General features: G+C 43.4%; 1 protein-coding gene across 1 annotated transcript in view; it reads right to left on the reverse strand.

The window, feature by feature from the left end:
- Nucleotides 1-23,008, reverse strand: part of PRKCH (protein kinase C eta) — a 361,590-nt gene that overhangs the window by 71,557 nt on the left and 267,025 nt on the right. The window contains exon 13 of the mRNA XM_018054083.1: nt 13,498-13,662. Coding sequence (XP_017909572.1) covers nt 13,519-13,662 — 144 coding nt within the window. The 3' untranslated portion in view covers nt 13,498-13,518. The remainder of the gene's footprint in view (nt 1-13,497; nt 13,663-23,008) is intronic.

Here is a 23,008-nt window from a genome sequence, read left to right on the forward strand (position 1 = left end):
AATCCGATAGTGTCAACCTCCAAGTCATTTTGGAGCTGCCAGGTTCAGAGACAGTAGCCACTTGCCTTACTAGAAAGAAACCCCAAACGAAAGAAACTGCAAAGGATTCTGGGCAGCCCTGAGGAATGTCAGGGAACCAGACTAGGAGGCATCTCAGAGGGGATCCAGTCCAGAGTTTGTCAACCTGAGAATTTCAAATTCTAGTGGGGAGTAAAATCAGTTTAGCGGATTGCAAAGAGCTTTTTCTGAAAAAAGTAGAATAGAAAAGTGAATGAACTCATTTATAAAACAGAAACAGACTCACAGAGAACAAACTTACAGTTGCCAGCAGAGGAAGGGAGGAGGGGATCGTTAGGGAGTTTGGGATGGTCGTGTACACACTTCTATATTTAAAACGGATGACCAACAAGGACCTACTGTATAGCACAGGGAACTCTGCTCAGTAATATGTGGCAGCCTGAACAGGAGGGGAGTTTAGGGGAGAATGGGTACATATATATGTATTGCTGAGTCCCTTTGCTGTCCACCTGAAACTACTACAACATGGCTAATTGGCCTAGTAAGGATAAGTACATATCATTGGAACTTTTGTTTCAATTCTCTGTGTGTATGGGCTGAATTATAAGATTATTTGTTGTCATCAGTGGTAGTCACTTTACGTTTTTATTTCATATTGAGAAAACAGGGGGTACCAAGGAAGGTGACAGGTCTCCTAAGGTCACTGCTACTAGTGACGGGAGGAGAGTCGTTCCGTTCCACGGCATGTGCTAGGGAGCCAACAGTGAGTCAGTAGACAGAACTTCTTAATGACTTCCCTCTTCCCTTAGTGGAAAATACCACTTTTATAGTCTTTTTCTGAAATACTATGGCTTCTCAAATTTTTTCAAACTTCCTGAAATTTCCAAATGAGAGAATTCAACAAGTCGGTTGATTGTCAAGTTTCCCTACAACTTGGAAAATTCTAGAGTTCCATGACATTAAGGAGGTCAGAGAGAGTTTGTAGGTGACTCAGTGGTGGTCTGTGGGAAAAACCATTTTAATCTAGAAGCAGTTCTTGCCAGTTCCAGTGTCCCCTTTGGGCAGATGGAATTTGAGTCAAGTCACTGGACAACTTCCTCACTGTTAAAATGCCCTACTTCACACTTACTTTGTTGTTGGTCAGTAGTTAAGCTGTGTCTGACTGTGACACCAGGCTCCTCTGTCCTTCACTGTCTCTCAAAGTTTGCTCAAATTGGCTTCCCTGGTGGCTCAGACAGCAAAGAATCTACCTGCAATGCAGGAGACCCAGGATGTGAAGATCCCCTGGAGAAGGGAATGGCTACCCACTCCAGTTTTCTTGCCTGGAGAAATACATGAATAGGGGAGCCTGGCGGGCTACAGTCCATGGGTTTGCAAAGCATCGGACATGACTGAACAACTAACACTTTCACTTTCATGCTATCTGGGGGGAGTCAAATGTGATCATTGTGTTAGATGTTTGGGAAAGCACAAGACTGAGACAGACGTTATTAACAGCGAGTTGCAATAGTATTTGGTCTGGTTTTTGCATCCTGTCTTGGAGCCAGTTTGCAGGGCCAGGTATGGACACCTAAGGCACTCTTCACCTACACAAGGTGACCTAAGGTGCTTCTCTTAATCTAGCAAGAATTATCTCCTGTGATTATTACATATTTAAAGAATTTTTCAGGTTATAGAAATGCAACAACAGGATAACATTAAAATCAAAACAAAACCTGGCACTGGGTAAAACACTATGTCCTGACTTTGTCAGTCACCCTGTCTGCCCACATAATGACCCCTGTGGCTGGAACTACCCTGCATAGCTCTCCAGTCTAAATCTCGACCACTGTACCCCTCATTCAAGGAGTCCCGCCACACTGGCCTTCTCTAAGGTCTTCAGACATCCCATGCTTCCTCTTTGCCTTGGTACTTGCGGTTCCTTCAGCCTGGAAAACTCCTCCATCCATTTTCCTCTAAATACTCTTGCTCAGCAGATCTCAGCTCAGCTGTTACTTTCTGGAGGCCAAGTTAGGACCTCTGTGCTAAGTTCCCCCAGCACCAGAGGCCTTGGACTTGCCTTGGGGGAGTTCGGAGTGTCCTTTTACATTCTTTTGTGGAATTGTTTGATTAGCATTCATTTCCTCAACTTACAAGCTCCTGGAGGGTAGGGGGTTTTCTGTCTCTCCCTCCCACTTTGTCCCCAGCACCAAGGAGAGTGTTTAGTGCATAGTTCAGTGCTCAGAAATGATGTGCTGAATAAATATGTGTGAGTCTATAGCCCACACACAGGAAGCATGTTTCATGCCCATTTCTAACCAAGCGCTATGCTCATGGTTAGGTAACAGGTACTGAATGAGTAAGGCAGCTCTTGAGCAACTTATTTTAACGTTGTGACCAGAGGTAATTCTTCCAGAGAAAGCCCACCTCTATCGAAACCTCTTCATTGCAGGAAGCTTCTATATCCTCAGCGGGCATACTTTGCATTTTCCCAAATAGCCATTTTAAATGCTGTAGTTTCTCCCTGCTGCCTTTTGGTCCCTCAGTAGCTGAAGGGAGAGGGAAGAGAGAGGCCCTTGTTTCTCCTCTTCATTTCTTATTCACTTTGTACAGTGGAGATTCAGACCTGTTGGCATTGGTCTGACAAGTACGTCCCTGTTGCCTGGATTCATCATGCATTGAGGAAGAAGTATTTGGGTGACTGCCTATGGAATATTTAACAGACAACATTTGTGTAGCATTTCACAAAGCGCCACTGCCAATGTTAATTTAAACTCTACAATAATGTTAGTGAGAAGATGTGTGCATGCTCAGCCGTTCAGTCGTGTCTGACTCTGCGACTATGGACTGTAGCCCACCAAGCTCCTCTGTCCATGTTATTTCACAGGCAAGAATACTGGAATGAGCTGCCATTACCTCCTCCAGGGAATCTCCCCCACCAAGGGATCAAATCTGCGTCTCTTGCGTCTCCTGCATTTACCACTAAGCCACCTGGGAAGCCCTAATGAGAAGACAGCATTTTCCAAATTTCACACACAGTGAAACCCAAATATGTTAAGTGACCTGTTCAAGGTAACAGCAAGTATTTTGGAAAGCAGACTCAAACTCAGCTCTTTCAATTCCAGTATTTTATATTAATATATAATACTGCTTTTCATGTACCGCTAATACCCATGTTTCATAGGCTTGGTAATACTTCATAATTATTCTTTATATATATTTTATAGCATTTCTTATTTTTTCAAATATGCTACCTTAATTCATGTGATACAACAACTTCTTGAGGTAGATAGGACAAGTATCCATCCTATTTTTATTTTATTTTAATATTTATTTATTTGACTGCACCAAGTTTTCACTGCAGCATATCGGATCTAGTTCCCTGACCAGGGGTCAAACCTGGGGTCCTGCATTGGGAGTGTGGAGTCTTAGCCACTGGACCAGCAGGAAGTCCCCATCCTATTTTTATAGCAAATAAGCAGACCCATACTGGTTAAAAGACACATCCTAGTAGAATGGTTTGGATCAGATTTCATTTTCTGCTCTCCAGATGACTGTCACAGAATGGCTTCCAAAGATGTTCAAGTGCGAATTCTTCAAGCCTGTGACTCTGTTACCTTACACAGCAAAATGTAATTTTTCAATTGTAGATGTGATTAATTGAAGAATCTTGAGATATAGAGATTATCCTGAATGATCTGGCTGAGCCAAATATAATCACAAGGGATCTTATATGAGGAGGAGAGTCAGAATCAGAGAATGAGCTGTGATGGTGGAAGGAGAGGTCATAGAGAGATTTGAAGGTTGCTATGCTGTCAGCTTTGAAGATAGAGGGAGGGGCCACAAGTCAAGCAATGCAGGTGGCCTCTAAAAGAAACAGATACATCCAGAAGAAACAGATTCTGGGATTTCCCTGGCGGTCCCGTGGTTAAGACTCTGAGCATCCAATGTAGGGCGTGCAGGTCTGGTCGGGGAGCTAAGATCCTGCATGCTGCATGGTATGGAAAACAGCAATGACAAAAGAAACAGATTCTACCTCTGTAAGGAACATAGCCCTGCTCACACCTTGATTTTAGGATTTCTGACCTCCAGAACTGAAATTAAAAGGTGCTGTTTTAAGCTACTAAGTTGCAATAATTTGTTACAGCAGGAATAGGAAACTAACACACCCTTCTAAACAATGATTGACTTCAGCAGGCAAGGAAAAGACCAGGCTATTCCTGGTATATCCTAAACCCCAGGCCTGGAAGGAAAGGCTGTGGCTGGTAAGAGATAGGACTTGAGATGCAGAGACAGGTCAATAAGCTGCACATCTCTGCTATCTCAGAGGAGATGTGAGGTCCTTGGTTCTTCCTCTAAAGTCTTCGGATCATCTCTAGGACTTGAGGGGTGGGGGGAACCAGACAAGGAGAACCAGCCTACCTCTCTGACCTCGTCTTGGTCCATCTCACTCTCACTCATCACCTTGCAGAGACATGTATCTTCTTCCTGTTCTTAGAAGCCTTGGCACTTCCTGTTTCCTCTGCTCAAAATACTCTCACCCCAGAATTTAACATGGCACCTTCTTATCACCACCTCAGAGAGGGTGTAACTGACCACCTTTCCAAAATGGTATCCCCTTAGTCACTCTCTTCTCTATCAACTACTTTTACTTGCATGATAAAATCCATGACTACCCAAGACTATCTTCTTTATTGTCCACTCATACTATGTGTACCCCTCACTCATGTGGACACTCCAGGAGGACTCTCTGACTCACAGCTCTGTCCCAAGTGCCCAAGCATATTACCTGCTCAGTAAATATTTGTTAACAGAATGAATGGACTAGGGGCAGCCTTACAGCACGAGCACCTGGCTTCCCAAGTTTCTCTTCCAGCCTTCCAGGAAGAGCTTCCACTTAGACATGAGCATTGCAAGCCCTCAGACTCTTTTCTCTCCAGGGTTCCTGGCTGCCTTTAGACATGGTCCTTGGTTCTTATCGAGAAACAGAAAGCAACTCCAAAGAGCCAGGACCCAGCCTGGCACTCACAGTGGGGCCATGGTGTTCTCCTGTTAAACATAGCTCACTCCATAGAACACCATCATCAGGCAAGGCCACTCTGTGACCGTGAGGGAGCAAAACAAAACAGGATTACTTCATAATCATGGCTCGACCCAGACAAAAAGAAGAACATTGGCCAAATCATATAAATCACGAAAGCTGCCCCCTTTCCTGGCTAATGTGAGTGTCTGCCATTTCTTTACTATTTATAGCCTTAGACATCTCATTTCTCCTTGTCTTCTATGTAAGAATGATTACTCTTGTTTCCTGATAACACCCAGTCCAGAGCAAGCTGCCCCTCTTCACACATTCCCCCAAATCACCAAACCTGAGTCCAAATCCTTTTTATATCAATATATTTTTAAAACTGAAATATAGTTGATTTACAATGTTGTGTTAATTTCCACTATATAGCACAATGATTCAGTTATATATATATATATATACACACATATATGCATTCTTTTAATATTCTTTTCCATTATGGTTTCTCTCAGGATATTGCATATAGTTCCCTGTGCTATATAGCAAGACATTATTGTTTGTCCATTCTATACCTAATAGCTTACATCTGCTAGCCCCAACTTCCCACTCCATCCCTCCCCCTACGCCCTCCCCCCAGCAGCCACCAGTCTGTTATGTCTGTGACTCACTTTCTGTTTCATCAGTTCACTTCAGTTCAGTCACTCAGTCGTGTCCGACTCTTTGCGACCTCATGAATCGCAGCACGCCAGGCCTCCCTGTCTATCACCGACTCCCGGGGTTCACTCAGGCTCGCGTCCATCGGGCTGGTGATGCCCTCCAGCCATCCCATCCCATCGTCCCCTCTCCTCCTGCCCTCAATCCCATTCTGTTGCACAGGTAGGTTCATTTGTGCCACATTTTGGATTCCACTCATAAGTGATATCATATGGCATTTGTCCTTCTCTTTCTGACTTGTTTCACTCATATGATAACCTCTGAGTCAGTCCGCGTTGCTTCTGTAAGGTCTTTGTCTTTCCCTCTTACTGAGATGCTCCATGGCTGCCCTGATGCGTGCCCTTGCTCACTGCACTTAGTCTGTGGACCCAGCATCATTTGATTCCAGGGATCCCTGTGCTCTCCACCTGGAGGACACTGACACTGTGGATTGGAAGGCAGGCCCAGCTGTTTTGCCATGGAGGGAGAAATACTAGTTGGGTCAGCTGGACAACTAGAACATCCCGAACCACTCTGCCCATGAAGCAGTCATGCTGGCTGCAGAGTGGGCGAATCTCTCTCAGCTTGCACAAGGGAAGTGCTGGCAAGTTCCTGGTGGAGCTGCTGCCTTCCAGACTCAGGGCATGAATGCGCTCAGCAGGTGCAGCTGTGGCCTGCCTGGCTCTCCTTGGGGGTGCCCCTGCCCAAGGCACAGCTCATCCTTGTTGCCCATCTATCCAGGTTAATCTCCTTAATGGAGGTTCAAAAGCCTCTCACACCTCCACTCTTTTCCCTGCCCATTTCCCATCTTAAGCTCTCCTTCCTGCCCTTATCAATTTCTTCATTGATTCCTTCTTGCCTGCATTAATTTCCTCAGTGATTTCCTTTGCCTTCCCACCGCTCTACCCCACCACCACAGCCTGCACATCAGCTGCAGATCTGTGCATCTGTGCTGCCGGGGGCCCTGACCTCTGCACTTCTTTCCCTCTTTTAAAGTCCTGCTTGATGACTAACTTGCCTCTTCCCCAAAGTCTTCTCGGTTGTGCCCAGCTGGCTACCCAAGCTTACAGCAGCTGCTCTCAACATTTACCAAGCAAGCTCAGGTTACAGTAGCTGGGTAGGTTGATTGATGGATTTGGGGCAATCGTGGACAGTGAGCATGTTTGATGTGGGTGGAGTGGTGGGAGTCAGATTCATAGCATTCATCTCATCTAGAGCTTAAACTCTACGAGGGCAGCGGTCACATCAGCAGACTTCTTTTTTGGATCATTTTCTCTCCAATCAGTTCAGTATAATTCAGTCGCTCAGTCGTGTCCAACTCTTTGTGACCCCATGAACTGCAGCACACCGGGCCTCCCAGTCCATCACCAACTCCCGGAGTTCACTCAGACTCACGTCCATCAAGACAGTGATGCCATCCAGCCATCTCATCCTCTGTCGTCCCCTTCTCCTCTTGCCCCCAATCCCTCCCAGCATCAGAGTCTTTTTTGGATCATTTTCTCTCCAATACCTGAGTCCAAAATGGTAAGTGCCCAGTACCCCATAGGCTCTCAATGCTCCGGGAGATGGCCCGTCAAGGAACAGACTCTCTATGGGGTTGCAGGCTGCTACCTGCTTCTCCCTCATCCCATCCCTAGGCCCACAGATGCCAGGGACCCTGGAAGCTTATCGACCATCCTGACAGGACTAAGTTGTTTGCTCTTGACTCTGAGCTTCATGACTTGCTGCCCACAAAACACTGATCCAGAATGTTTTGGAAATTTTTATTTCTAGAGCTGGTCATTTTTCAGCCTGACTACTCCAGAGCCCAGCTGAGTCCAGCTGGAAGTAAGTTAATCTCTGATGCCCTTCTCATCAACCACCTCTTACAAACACCTGATGATACTTTAAGGGCAAAGTCAAAGATACATCCAAATACAATTTTTATAGAAGACCATAGGGATAAAAGGTACCCTTCTGCCTTAAATAAAACCAAGTCAATTTAAGTGCAAGGCACTGGGAAATGTCCAAAATATGATGTGAATTGAAAAGAGTAAAGGTTGCAAAATAGTACACACACCATGAGCTCATTTACAAAATATTTAGTGTGTTTTGATGTATAGAAGGAGTTGCAAGAGGGCTTCACTTTTACGTTTTTATAAAGTCATATTTGATATTTTTAAAATCAGTAAAAAGATAAATAAAAAAAATTTTAATAAGTTAAATAAAGAACTTGGGATAGAAACACTTGCTTTCATCATTTGATTACATTTTTAGTATTGCCTCCAGAATTATGCAATTTTGCTTCATCATTAAAAGAATTCTACTTAATTAAGTGAGGTTTATATATATATCTTCAAGTTTTTATTGTCTATCACTTCTATTATTCTTTCCCTTATTTTAACATGTCAGAGCATTTCAGATTTCTCACAAACTTCATACTGACATTGGCCTGGGGATAACTAAGAAGCAGGGACCATCGTACAACCCCTCAGAAAAACATTTTCCTTGGGGAAATGGTTGAGGGGCAATTATTTGGTGTATTCATTCAACATACATTATTGAGTGCTCTGAGTACTAGGCTGTGCACTTGATGCCAGGGCTAAACAGTTGGCAGAAAAGGATTATAATTTCAAGGAAACATTCTAGGCCATTGGGTTGCCCTGGATGCAATGGCTTGCCCCAACAGTGGATCAGGATGTGGGCTGGAGAGTCAGGCTGCTTGAGTTTAGATTTCAGCACCACCTCCTAATAGCCTCAGAGCCACATGCCAGTTCGGGACTGGGTCAGATACTAGTAACAATTACCAAAAATAACACAGGCCTAAATAAGATAAAAGTTTGTTTTGCCTTCTTTTAAACAAACAAGTCTGGAAGGAGCCAGTCTGAGGCTGGGACAGTAAGTCATGGTCATCAGGGTTGCAAGCTCCTTCTGTCCTGCCGTCTTTAGCTTGAGGCTTCCTTTCTTAAAGTCACAAGTTAGTGTTGGAGACTTAGCCATCAAATCTGCACTCTAGGAAAGAAGCAGGAAGCCGGGGGAAAGAGCAAGAAAAAGCCGATGTGACCAGCCTATACCTTTTTAAAGAACCTTTTTGGCGGTCTAACCCGATGACCTCTGCTGCCATTTTATGGCCCAGAGCTGCCTGCAAAGGAATCCAGAAGATGTAGATTTTGAACTGGCCATATTGCCTCCCTAAGGTAGTCAGGGTTCTCTTCATAATAAGAAGGGCTGCTGCTGCTGCTGCTGCTAAGCCACTCAGTCGCGTCTGACTCTTTGTGACCCGATGGACTGTAGCCCGCCAGGCAGCTCTGTCCATGGGATTCTCCAAGCAGGAATGTTGGAGTGAGTTGTCATTTCCTTCTCTAGGGGGTTTCCCGACCCAGGGATTGAACCTTCCTCTCCTGCATTGGCAGGCAGATTCTTTACCACTAGTGCCACGTGGAAAGTCCAAGAAGGGGCTTTAGATCCTGGTAACTAGTGGTCCCTGCCCCAGGGTAATAATATTGCCCACTTTCCCAAGTACAGGGGGAGTGAATAAAATAATAAGTATAAAGCCCTCATAGGTCACCTCCCTTAGAAACCGTCCTCAGGTAAAGTTGGTCATTTTTAAGTCAGGGATTCAACGGCACATTCTTTTAAATTCTAACACTGGCTGATGTTTACCATAATTTTACTTTGACTGTGGCTGTCACCCCTGGGGATTAAGGTCAAGGGTGAGGCCTTAGTCACTTCTGTACCTAGAGTGTCAGCACGCTGTGGAGTCTCATAAAAGTTTTTGTGAAATAAAAGAATTTCCCTTCCTTATTTCCTTGATGTAACTTCCTGAATCAATTTTACTTCTAAGTCCAAACACCTTCCAGGCTCTAAGCCATCATCTTTGAAAAGTCACTTTCAGGCTTTTGTCTCCTCAGGACTGAGACAGGATAGAAAGAGCCATACCACTGGCCTCAGATATATCTGCTGTGTGACATTAGGAAAACTGCTTAACCTTTCTGAATTTTAGTTTCTATTGAGAAGTAGGAATAATATTAGTGCCTTTGTGTGTGTATGTGACACAAGGATTAAATGAAAGCACATACTTGGAATAGACCAGCACCCAGTGGACATAAGCATCCTTGGTTTTTTGATTTTTATTTTTCCTCTCCTGTCTAGAGCTAAACCAGCAATTTTGAAATAGCCAATATTTTTTGAGCACTTTCTGTATTCCAGGTGCTAATTTGAAGTAGGTACTATGATATTCACCCCAGCCTACAGATGAGGATACTGAGGTTCAGGGAGTTACCCAGCTAGAGGACAGGCAGAGAAGTCTGGCTCCACACCTTATGCTTCTATCCACCACACCATACTGCTGGTTCTTGTTGCATTTGGCAACATTTAGCGTCAGCATGTCCCCCATCAGGTCTTCTGACATCGAGTCATTGATAATGTTTCTGGGTACCCCAAAGGCCACATCAGTCTGGAAGTAGGCCAGGAGGGTTCTGGGTCAGCTTACACACAGGACTGATTTTCTCAGCTAAAAGTTTCCACCAAACCCTGGAAGCTGCTCATACTCCTCAGAGTGCATTAGGAAAGTAGTTTCAGAGAACAGCTATGACCTCAGACTAGTCATCATTATAAGTAACAGGCACTCCTATCTCCTGAAAATCCAGCCTGCGAAAAATGGGAAGCTTATAAAAACAAGATCAGTGTATTGCGTGGGAGGGATGATGTGCGTTCTATAAAGATCATTCACTTTATAAAGTATGGTCCTTCAGGCTTCCTTTCTTTAGCAATCTTTCCTATGCACTTACAATGATTTATTTTTTTTAAAATTCCATTTATGTGAAATTTTACAGGGACACAGCTATTAAGCCAAGTGAGATACACCCACAGGATTCTGTGATCTTGGTATTACTTGGAAATTGCCATGAACTTTGCCTTATCTGACCCTTTCCCTTGTGTTTTTCTCTTCCAAATTCTCCTCTGAGGAGGTAGGTTTTGTATCCAATTATAAGAAGAACATCCTTGAAAATCACTCAGTTATCACAATAGAAAGAAGTTAATTTTGACTATGCTGGGGAGCTCCCATCAACCAATACTATCTTTTCCCAGCACTGGAAAATTACAAAGTTTCTTTCCCTGGTGTTTGAAAACTTGCAGAGTCTCTGGGAGCTGCAGTTAAGGATCTGGCTGCCAGCCAGTAACAGTGGGATGGGGTAAAGTGCTCGTGGAACTCAGAGGCTGGTGAAGAAAGAGAGGGTCCAGAGTTGGCCACTCAAAGCCAGGCTGGCCCCTGTTGCTCTCAGGAGAGCTGCCCTCATGCAGCCTCCAGCGAGGATTAACGATGCTCCTTTCTGACCAGACTGTCAGTGATGGGGTGTGAAATCACTGACAAAAAAGCAGAAAGCAAGGAGGAAGAGGGACCATGAGTGGGGATGAGCATCTATAAACCTTGGAGAGAAAAGTGAAACGTATACTTTCATTACATTTTCAGAAGGTTAAAATCATTCCTAATAAACAGAAGCTATGAGTTGCCAGGGATTAGAGGCTACTCAAACATCACCAGCCTGAACCAAAAAAGAGGAACCCCAGTATTTTGTAATTTCTAGAAGTGGCCTTCCAGAAAAAACTAGAGCTGGCTGCAAGTTCACATTTCAGAAAAATCTGACCTGGTGAAGCCTCTCCTGACTCATGCTTATGGGCTAGAGCTCATATCTGTTGCTCATAAATGTTGAAATTTCCTGGTAAAGTATCAAAATGTGGAAAGAGGACTCAGGGCGGCTCAGAAACCCCCTGCAGGCTCTTCTCCACAATCCTGCATTCTTTTTAACTGGATCTGACTAGGGTGAGGCTAGCAGGGACATGGTATTTAAGGAGGCCCTCACTCTCGGGCTTGTGCAAGGACAAGGTCAGCCCTGAGAGGGAGAGCCTCCTTAAATCCCACTCCCCTTAAACCTCACTTGCCTCACTATCCTCCCAGCCCTGCCTTTCAACCCCAACACTCAGCAACCACCCCCCGCCCCACTGAGTAACCCCCCCATTCTAAGTCACTTGGTTTGAGATGAGGTGGAGGTAGTTTTAAAAGCTCCTTAGGTGATTCTAATGTACAACCAGGATGGAGAGAACGAGAGAATAAGGGAAAACAATGGGTGGCAAATTGAAAGAATCCAACTCAAAGACAAGAATCAACCTTGACTTTATCCTTTCCTGGTATGTTAATTGGAGAAAAACTTACCAAATTCATTTTGGTTCAGTCTGTGCACTATGTTAGAGGGTCAAAGAGGGTTCTGTACAGGATTGCCTGACAAAACCCAAGACAGTCAGTTAATCTGAATTTTAGAGAAATAAATAATTTTTTATCTGAAATTCACAGTCAACTAAATATCCTGAATTTTTGTTTGCTAAATCTAGTGGCCCCCATTCTGTATGACATGCTAAAGTATTGTTGTACAGAGCAGCATGTCCTGGTTTGTATTACAGAACACAAGTTGCAGTAGATATAATGTGTATTATGTCAAGAAAAATGGCAAACACTGGGTTAAACCAAGATAACCAGGTTTTCTGACTATAAAACTTCTCAGAACCTTTAATATACAAACACACACTGTGACTCCTCCAGATGAAGACTTACAGAGTTCCCAAACTTTCACAGCCTGGGGGGACATCTTACAGAACTATTGTTCGGCGAACAATGTGGAAAACACTGAGAGGTGAGGTGTGGCTGAACGGTTTAACAGCTAAGTGACAGTCAGGCTAATGATTAAGATACTTTTAGAAGTATCAATTTGAGAGGCAACCCAGATAGAAAGCTGTATTGGTTTCCTAGGGTTTGCCATAATGAACATCATAGACTTAGTGGCTTAAACAACAGATTTTCTCACAGTTCTGGAGGCTAGAAGCTTGAGATCAAGGTGTCAGCAGGGTTGGTCTTCTGAAGCCTTTTTCCTTGGCTTGGAGATGGCCACCATCTCCCTCCCTCTTCACAGGGGGCTACCCTCTGGGCCTGTGTCCTCATCTTCTTTTCTTATGGGAACACCAGTCATACTGGATCACTAGGGGCCACTGGTATGACCTCATTTTACTTCGTGGCTCAGAGGTTAAAGCATCTGCCTCCAATTAGGGAGACCCAGGTTCGATCCCTGGGTTGGAAAGATACCCTGGAGAAGGAAATGGCAATCCACTCCAGTATTCTTGCCTGGAGAATCCCATGGACGGAGAAGCCTAGTAGGTTACAGTCCACGGGGTCGCAAAGAGTCAGACACGACTGAGCGACTTCACCTTCACCTCTTTGAAGGCCCTGTCTCCAAATACAGTCACATTCTGCAGTATTGTATGTTAAGAGTTCAGTGTATAAATTTGGGGGCGGGGACACAATTCAACCCATAAGAGAAGCTTTTACAATGACCTATTGGAAGATGATGAGGTTGCAAATTAAGGTAGTGGCAGTGTGGATCCAGAGAAGGGATTGGATCCTAGAAATATCATATCAGAACTGAAAGGATGGGGGAATTATGATGTGGTGAAGGTGCAAAAATAAGGCCTGGGGTCAAGTCAGAGTAACCCTCAAATATATTTTTTTCCATCTCTTCACTGTTTCTGAGTTTAAAATAGAATCCTTCATGTAACACAAATTCACACACATAATGCAGTGTTGGATTAAATTCATTTCAGGGACAGAAGCATGATGACACAGTTATTAAATATTTCCCATTTATTTCCAAAAACGTTCTCTAGTGTTTGTATTGGGATGACTGACTAAGCTCTGTATCGTCTCTCTCCACCCTTGCAAAGAACGCTGAGCATTATGGGAATGTCTGACTTACCTGTACCAGATTCATTTTGCTCTAGTGGGTAGAGTTCTGGTGGTTTCCAAGGAGAACAAAAACGTGATGAAGCATAACTGCTTGGATAGACATGGCTGCCTTGGGGGCTGTGGTCCTTTGGTCCTTTAAGACACACTGAACACCAGGCCATGTCTGGCCTTCAACCTGAGAATTAGTCAGATAAGTCAATAAATTCTGGGAAGTCAAAAAGTCAAAAGTCAAATTTTGATAGTCTGAAAAACTAACTGGGTGGTGTAGACAATGAAAAAGAGGCCAAAAGACATTTTCAAGGGTGGCCTTCAGTTCTTTAGAACAAGCTGCTGCTGCTGCTAAGTCACTTCAGTCGTGTCCGACTCTGTGCGACCCCATAGACGGCAGCCCACCAGGCTCCCCCGTCCCTGGGATTCTCCAGGCAAGAACACTGGAGTGGGTTGCCATTTCCTTCTCCAAAGCAGGAAAGTGAAAAATGAAAGTGAAGTCGTTCAGTCGTGTCCAACTCTTAGTGACCCCACGGACTGCAGCCTATCACGCTCCTCCGTCCATAGGATTTTCCAGGCAAGAGTACTGGAGTGGGGTGCCATTGCCTTCTCCTTAGAACAAGCTAATTCCACACAAAAAAGGAACTCTTGCCATTCACGGAGGCAGGGATTAAGGACCTACAAGTCAATGCCCTCTGAGCACCAGCCATTGGGCTCAATTCCTGGGCTCATTTGGCCTGGGCAGGAGAACACAAAAAATTAGATGGCTTTGGTATGAAAGGGGTTTCTTGCTAACACCCTGAAAATCTGCCAGAGTCACCACAAGCTAGGACCCATCTTTGCTGAGGTGTGCAGAATTCTTGTTGATACAAGTGTTCTTTAAGTTAAAAGCAATAAGTGCTTTCTGGTTTAACTTTTAAAAGAATCAGCTGGGAGAACTAGGATTCTTTTTCTTTTTTTCCTTTGTTTCTTGAGGATGAATGCATTTCTTAACTTTTTGGCCTCTACCGATTAAATAAGGGTGCCGGCCAAAACGCAACCATTTCCTATAATCTTTGTCTCTTTTGCGTCTTTAATCTTTTCATGGCTTCTTGTTCTCAGCCTACACTTGTAGTCTACCTCATTCTGAAGATTTCCCTTGTCCAGTCACCTCAAAGTATTATATTCTGCCTTGTTATAGAGCTGGAGACTTGCCCTGCACTCTTTATTAAAGTCATCACTACTTGAAAAGCAGAAAGTAGTTCTTCTGTGACTCTCTCATGGCTCCCAGCTCATACCTTGATTACGGCAAATACTCATCTGGTTGTCCTGAATCCGATGCAGAGCCTCTGCCACTAACTCCTTTATACCCAACACTCAAAAATCACTTATATGCCCTACTGTTGATATATTTCCTTATATCTAATTGAAATCAATCACACAACAATTTAATTTCATACTCCATTGGTAGCATGTCTCTTGCAAAAATGGCCATCTTCTTTGCATCCATGCTCCTCTGCAATGTGGCTTTCCATCTCTTCCTATCAAGGGATGGAACACTTTTCCACCCTTTGAATGTGGACTGACCATGTGGCCAGCTCTGACCAATAAGTCACAGCAGAAGTGATGTTGTGCCCTTCCTAAGCCTAGCTCTTAAGAGGTTTTGTGAGTTTTTGTTCTCTGTCTTAGAACTCTGCTTAGCTACTAGGGAACAAGCTTGAGGGAGCCTGCTAGGTAGTGAATGACCACATGGCTAAGTCAATCCTGTCACCCCTATTGGCATTAGCTGAAACCAGTTAATCCCCAGGTGCAAAGCTCCTTAGCTGACCTCTAGCTGACCATGGATGCATGAAAGAACTTAGCAAAGACCAGAAGAATGTACAGCTGATTCACCATAAATTTCTGATATGCAGAATCATAACTTAAATAGTTACTGTTTTAATCCACTGAGATTTGGGATGGTTTGTCCCACAGAAATAGTTAACTAATACTCCCATCCACAACGTTCAAATGTTTGAAAAGTGTAAGGAACTTCCAGTCAATCATATGGCTCCACAGACATGCTTTGATACAATTTTGGTGCTAAACTCATAGTAATAAGAGATAAAGCAGAAACCAAAACCTGTATAGCTGGCTCATGGATAAACATCTCCACAACCATAAGTCTACAATGCCCCAGGAATAAAAGTAGGGTGAGGTCACTGCCTAGTGTCTGCAGAGTAAAGAGAATTAAAGAGTTCCACCTGAGGCAGGGAATAAAAGCCAGTTTAGTGCTTGAAGCCAGGAGTTGGTGGGGATAAATAAAGCCTCACTTTTGCCCACTCATGAAAGGCCTAAACATAATTGCCAAGTATTACCATTCTAATCAGGCATTCTCCCATCCAACCCTGCCTCCCCTATCAACTTTACTAAAACCAACATTCAGTTCTCAGTCCCTCAGATTAAAAAAAGAGAAGCATCTTCATACTTTAAGATGAATAGAGAAAACCCATGACCACCAGACAGACTGAAGTAAAATAGCACAGCATTAGCAGTAAAGAAATTTAGCTCAGAAATTTCCAGAGAGGAAACATCTATTATCTTATCTAGAAAGAGATGACAACGGCATTGACAGTAGATTTGTTATCACAAGAACAGAGTTAAAAAAAAAACAAACTTGTTTAAAAATATTAAAGAATGGTATGTGGCTCAGCTGGTAAAGAATCCGCCTGCAATGCAGGAGACCTGGGTTAGGAAGATCCCCTGAAGGAGGGAAAGGCTACCCACTCAAGCATTCTGGCCTGGAGAATTCCATGGACCATAAAGTCTGTGGGGTCCAAAGAAATGGACAAAACTGAAGAAGCTAAGCGCCGAAGAATTGATGCTTTTGAACTGTGATGTTGGAGAAGACTCTTGAGAGTCCCTTGGACTGCAAGGAGATGCAACCAGTCCATCCTGAAGGAGATCAGCCCTGGGTGTTCTTTGGAGGGAATGATGCTAAAATTGAAACTCCAGTACTTTGGCCACCTCATGCGAAGAGTTGACTCATTGGAAAAGACTCTGATGCTGGGAGGGATTGGGGTCAGGAGGAGAAGGGGACAACAGAGGATGAGATGGCTGGATGGCATCACCAATTCGATGGATGTGAATTTGAGTGAACTCCGGGTGATGGACAGGGAGGCCTCGCGTGCTGTGATTCATGGGGTCGCAAAGAGCTGGACACAACTGAGCGACTGAACTGAACTGAGCAACTTTCACTTTTACTCACAAAGAAAAGTGAGCCAAAATATAAGAAATAATGATGAAATAGAAATTGATTACACTTATCAATGAGTTTAATTAATTATTGACCATTAGGGTATACATATTAACCTTTTTTTTTTTTAACATATTTAAAAGGGGGAAATTCAAGCTCCACACAGCAATACTAAGATGGAAAGAAATGCCATGTTTAATCTATGAGGCCTGTACAATAGTGAAGAGGATGCATAACTTTAAAAAGTTCAGGGTTAAATAGATATGTTTTAAAAATTAAAGGGAACCACTGAAATCAGCAAGTAAATTTGTATCTATATGGGGTGGGAGGTGGGAGGGGGGTTCATGATTGGGAACTCATGTATACCCATGGCAGATTCATGTCAATGTATGATTTAATAAAGAATTTAAACAAAAAAAAGGAAAAAAGAAATAAAAATAAAATAAAATACTGTAAGTAATGGAAACCTTGTTAGTACAGTAGAAGATAGAAAAGGAGAAATTTCCAAACTTAAAAAAATTATGGTAAGGAGAAAACCCCAAAAAAGGAAGCAGAAATTCAAATATGTCACATTAAATTTTATTGTGACATATTTGAATATGTCAGTGGGCTTCTCTTGTGGTTCAGATGGTAAAGAATCCATCTGCAATGTGGGAGACCTAGGTTCAATCCCTGGGTTGGGAAGATCTCTTGGAGAAGGGCATGGCAACCCACTCCAGTATTCCTGCCTGGAGAATCTCTATGGACAGAGGAGCCTGGCAGGCTACAGTGCATGGGGTCGCCAAGAGTCAGACACGACTGAACGACTAAGTACAGTACAGTAAAGGTTATCACAGTGAATTAAAAAAAAAAAAATCCAGCTATATGCCGCTTACCGGAGACCAAATTAAAACAACACTGAAAGAGAAAGTGTGAATATAAATGAACTAGAAAGATGTACCACATAACAATTATAAAGAGAAATCTGGCTCATTTATATCAGATTAACTAGAACTTAAGGCAAAAACACCACATAACAGAAGGAGCAATGCACCAAGATGTAGCCCTCATGAACCTGGAGGTACCTAACAGCATCACTCTGCAAACCACGCTTACAGGAGACTTTATCTTCTTTTTAAAATTTAGTTATTTTTAATGGAAGGATAATTGCTTTACAATATTGTGTTGGTTTCTGCCATACATCAACACGAGTCAGTCATAGGTGCACATATGTTTCCTCCCTCTTAAACCTCCCTCCCACCTCCCACCCCATCCCACCCCTCCAGGTTGTTACCAAGCTCTGGTTTGAGTTCCCTGAGTCATAAAGCAAATTCCCATTGGCTATCTATTTTACATATGGTAACTCTATTTTACATATGCTAACTCTATTTTACATATGGTAATGTAACTCTCCCCGCTACTCTCTCCATTCGTTGCACCCTCTCCCTCCTCCCTGCCACCGCCTGTATTCTAAAGTCTGTTCTCTTTGTCTGTGTCTCCATTGCTGCCCTGCAAATAGGTTCATCAGTACCATCTTTCTAGATTCCATATATATGCGCTAATATCCAATATTTGTTTTTCTCTTTCTGACTCACTTCACTCTGTATAATAGGCTCTAGGTTCATCTGCCTCATTAGAACTGACTCAAAGGCTTCTAAAGGAGCCTTTATTTTAAAATCGAAACAGTGTCTTTTAAGGAGGATAGTGATTTGCCAGACACAATTTCCTTCTAAAGGTTCTGTTTCACTGATTGGATAAAACGAAAACCTGTTGTGTGGGAAAACTGCATGTTCTGCAAAGGAACACAGTGGACCACGATGCCTGTTGTGTATGAAATAGCATCTCACGGTTGCTGGCATTATTCATTAGGAATTGCCTTGGGGATAAACACAGACAAGTGACTAAACAGTGATGTCACACAATTATTTTAAATAAATGAACCAAAAAGGCAACTTGTGCCACATTCCAACTAGGTCATAACATTTATTTAAGAAGCTTTGACCCTCGGATTTCTCTAAGCCTTTTAAAATACTTTGTTTGGTCTCCTTTCTCCATGTGCCATAATTCAAAACAGTGGAACCCAAGCTCCTTTTAAATGTTTCCTGAGAAATCTATCTGCCTCTTAACTTCAGAAGGGCACTGAAGTGTCAACACATGGCTGAGAGATCGTTTCCAGACGCTTGGCATTATGTGGAGGAGAAGAGCAGGAATATGTGATACTGTGGGGTTGTTGAGGAGTTAAGTGTGAGGGTGGAGAGAAGCATAGAGAGAAGAGGGAGGAGATGGTCAATGTGCCATTTTGAGAGGAGCTTTACAGATGATTTGGGAAAGTCTACCAGCCCTACCAGGTGGCGCTATTGATAAAGAACCCACCTACCAAGGCAGGAGACAGAAGAGACTTGAGTTTGATTCCTGGGTTGGAAAGATTCCTCTGGAGAGGGGCATGGCAACCCACTGCAGTATTCTTGCCTGGAAAATCCCATGGACAGAGAAGCCTGGTTGCAAAGAGTCAGATAGGACTGAAGCAACTTAGCAAGCATGCATACCAGCCCTACAAGGTCACAGGGTCTCTCTCACCAGACAAAACTTTATGGTGAACATGGAGAAAGTTCTAGACTGAGGGCCTTGGAAAGGTTGCACGGTGGAGAGTAATTGCGAGAGACGAAAGAGGGGGATGCAGGTTCGAGATATGTGTGGTCACTGCTTTCTTAGTTGGTAGCTTATGGCGGGTCTGCTGGGGTTGGCCATCTGAATGGTTTGGGGACCTTACTCATTTTCCAGCAGGTTCACTTTGGGGGCATTGTTTGGGACACCACTCTCTCTGGCCCACCATCAGACTTGTGGCCTTGGTCCTGCTTTATCTGATAAAAGTCATAGCAACCTTTGGGTTGATGGCACTCACAGCATCTTGACAGCCGGAAAGAGACTAGCAAATGCTGCCACCTCTAACAGCACAGTTTAGGTTTTCAGCAAATTCCCTACCTCTTCCTTTTATGCCAGAGTCTGTCTGTTTTAATTAAAATTACTTCAGAAGACAGAACATGGGACCAATCCTGCAAGTTCACATTTCATTACTGGTGAGTGGCAAGGGTTAGGGACAACTCAAAGATTTCTAAGCTGTGCCTGAGTATCATCATGTCTTGGGAGATGACCATGCTATGGGATTTCAGCCCTGATCCTATTTCACCTGACCACATCCCCATCACAGCTGTTCACTACAGAAAGACTTTCCAGACTGGCTGGGCTAAACTGAGAATTCCTATTCTACCAGACATAAGTGTGAGGCCCTCTCCTAACCTCTGCTCTCCGACAGTTACTAGCTTTGAAGAACAAAAGAAGAAAAATAGGATGAGATGAAAATAAATATTTCATAGGAGCATCAGTGAGGGTTCCAGTGGAATTTTTCAGGCCATAAATAGTGCTAGAAGATAGCAAAGTTCAACTTTTTTCTATTAGCACAAACTTTATAAAGTTGCTCCAAATGCTAAATAATAATTATAACAGAGCCTGTCTCTACTCCTCCCTCCACCAAAGGGTTTCACTGAACACCAGTTGAAATCTCCAACTAAAAATGAGACTCAGAGAAATGGAGAGCCATAGCCCAGGCATGCCAGATAGCTGGTGACAGCCCTGGGACCAGAGCCCTTTCACCCACAGAAGCATTTACTCATTGCCCAGAACTCATTGCATCATGAAAAATGGATGGCAGAGACTCGTCTCTGCCCCCAGTAATTTTCAGTGTGAGAAAGACACTGTCAGAGTCAGCTCACACACACACACACACACACACACAAAATGTTTTCTTCAGCCCTCCAAATATGGGCAGCCAGGCTGAAACTCTTTAAGGCATTTATATTAATATGCAACAGATTATGCCTCCAGGAATTATATGACTTCTCCTCCACCCCAACATGAGGCCCAGGCCATAGAGACAGTAAAGCAGGAAAGCAAACAAAGAAGAGATGTAGGTTTGTGTATTCCTGGGAACCCAGGGATGAAAGCCACAATTGTGTCAGCCTTTTCCACTCTGGCCAGGACTTAAATTAGGCATGCCATCACATAGTTTGGCAAGCATTTTGTTTCTTGTTTTTTTTTTTTTTTTTTTTTTCCCCCCCGGGGGGATAGGGAGAAAGGATAAGAAAACCCTACTTCACATAACAGCATGGTTATATTAATAAACTATTTTAAAACTTGTCACTGTTCACCCACACACTGCAAATTAAAAGTTTCACAATAGCTCTATTAGAGCATAAGACCAGCATTCTCCTTATTTTACAAAGAAAGAAAGAGGAGAAGCAGGTCATGTGGTTTCCCCAAGGCTGTTCCATCAGTTGGTGACAGATGGGATGATCAGTGGCTGAGGGAAAAACACTTTTTTTTTCATCAGACTCTAGACTGGGTTCAGACTCTGCCCTTTAGTAAACATGTCACAGACCCAAACAGAGGAACTGTTCTAATTTGAAGAACAGAACAAGGAAGACATTCCAATGGTGCATGAGTCAGAAAAGCGCACACACACACACACACACACACACACACACAAATTAGACGATAACAGACATCATAGGATTCCCTCTGGCCTCTGTGTTCTTCAGAACTGTTTGTAGATGATTTATGTCCAAATGTAACTTTGCATTTGGTGGATGAGTTCTGGCACCATAGATGGAGGTATCCTCTAGAACCTCTATTAGCTAACTGAAACTATACTTTTCTATGAAGAGCTTTATATCCATGTAATTCACCCCCAAAGTAAGGCTGAAGAAACACCGAAGAGATGAAGAGTGGACTCTAAAAGGAGAGAACTGTGGCAGTGCCAAAGCCAGCTCCAGGAGTGAGAGGACTAATTTGGCAGCTGTCAGGATAGATCAGCTCATGAAGTGAGAAATGGGGTGATGGGAGGGAGCTCTGTCTGCAAGGACAAAGCTGGACATGTAGGTCCAATTTTTTAAGCTGCTTCTCTTCTGGGGAAAACCACCCATAAAACCCCACATGCCTTGAAACCTTTTCTGATGGAAGTAGAAAGCACAAGAGTCATCTCTAATTTCAATGGCATTACTGGGGCCTGAAATAGCCACACTCACAAGTTCTGAAATAAAACAGGTTTTTCAGTGGCTTGTTTGAGCTCTCCCATAATTCCTTTAAAATGCAGAAGATGAGTAACCCTGGGTTCATTTCTGCACAGAGGGCTGGGGGAAGGCCCAGACACAAGCTGCCAACACTGTAAAATCTGTCAAGTAAATCTAGTGAATAAGTGATTACTTTTCAGGTCAAAACCTGTAGAAGATTAAGATGTCTTTCCAGCAACCCAAGGGTTGTTCCCAGGCCTGTTTCAACTGTACCAGGAGCTTCAGGAGCTGGCAATGTGGGACAACCAGCGAGAAAGCTACCATCATCCACAAAGGATAGGCGTGGTTTTCAAATAAAGAATCACTTTCCAGTCAAAGAGAGCTTCTTACCACTCTAGAAGGTGATCCTGGGAACTGATTCTTAGAATAAACATGAGCATCAAAGAAAAAATGTCTGGGGAACACACATCCTTTCTTTCTCCTTCTAACTGACCCATATTACAAGGCCCCAACAACTTTCCTGAGGGGCACATCTGCCTGGGGTATAGGGAACTAGAAAGCTGGCCTTGGTATAGTAGCTGACTAGTCCACTGACCTTGGGGTAATCATTTAATTTGAGATTGGTAATTCACAGCTGAAGCCATGATTACTGTGATCCAACAGAAGCGAGCCTGCCTGGGCATGGGAAGCCAAGGGTTATAATTTTAAGGATTTATTCCTTGGGAGTGGAGGCAGCACTCATGAAGTAAAGCATCACAGATTTGAATGCCTTCACAGTGAGTTTTAGCAGGACTCCCACACCTTTCAACAAGCCCTCTGGGCTTTTCAGTGGGTCTGGGGAGGTATCACTCACTTGGGCTCAGAGGTTCAGAAGAAGAACTTGGGCAGTTCATTAGACTCTTCATGGGAGACTTGGAAAAGAAGTAAGTGATGATGTTTTTGTTCACGATTGTCTCACCAGATCAAACTTCTGGAAACAAATTTAATGTTCTCATCATCTGCTTATAATGACTTTCTATTGTTCTAAAATAAAAGCCAGGAACCTCGGTACTGTTTACATCTACACTTGTCCCAGCCCCTGTCTCTCTCTCCTGATCCCTGCTCTCTTCATTCCCCTTAATCCAAGGACTTTATTTCACTTCCTCCAATGCTCAAGCTGTTTCTCAAGCCCTCCCTTACTCCTCTTCACTTTTTAAATTCTATTTCTCTTTCAGTGTTTTGCTCAAATATCACTTTCTCTGAGAAGCCCTTCCTGAATCTTCCCTTCCCCACCC

The sequence above is a fragment of the Capra hircus genome, chromosome 10 (genome assembly GCF_001704415.2).
Source record: "Capra hircus breed San Clemente chromosome 10, ASM170441v1, whole genome shotgun sequence".
Taxonomy (NCBI): domain Eukaryota; kingdom Metazoa; phylum Chordata; class Mammalia; order Artiodactyla; family Bovidae; genus Capra; species Capra hircus.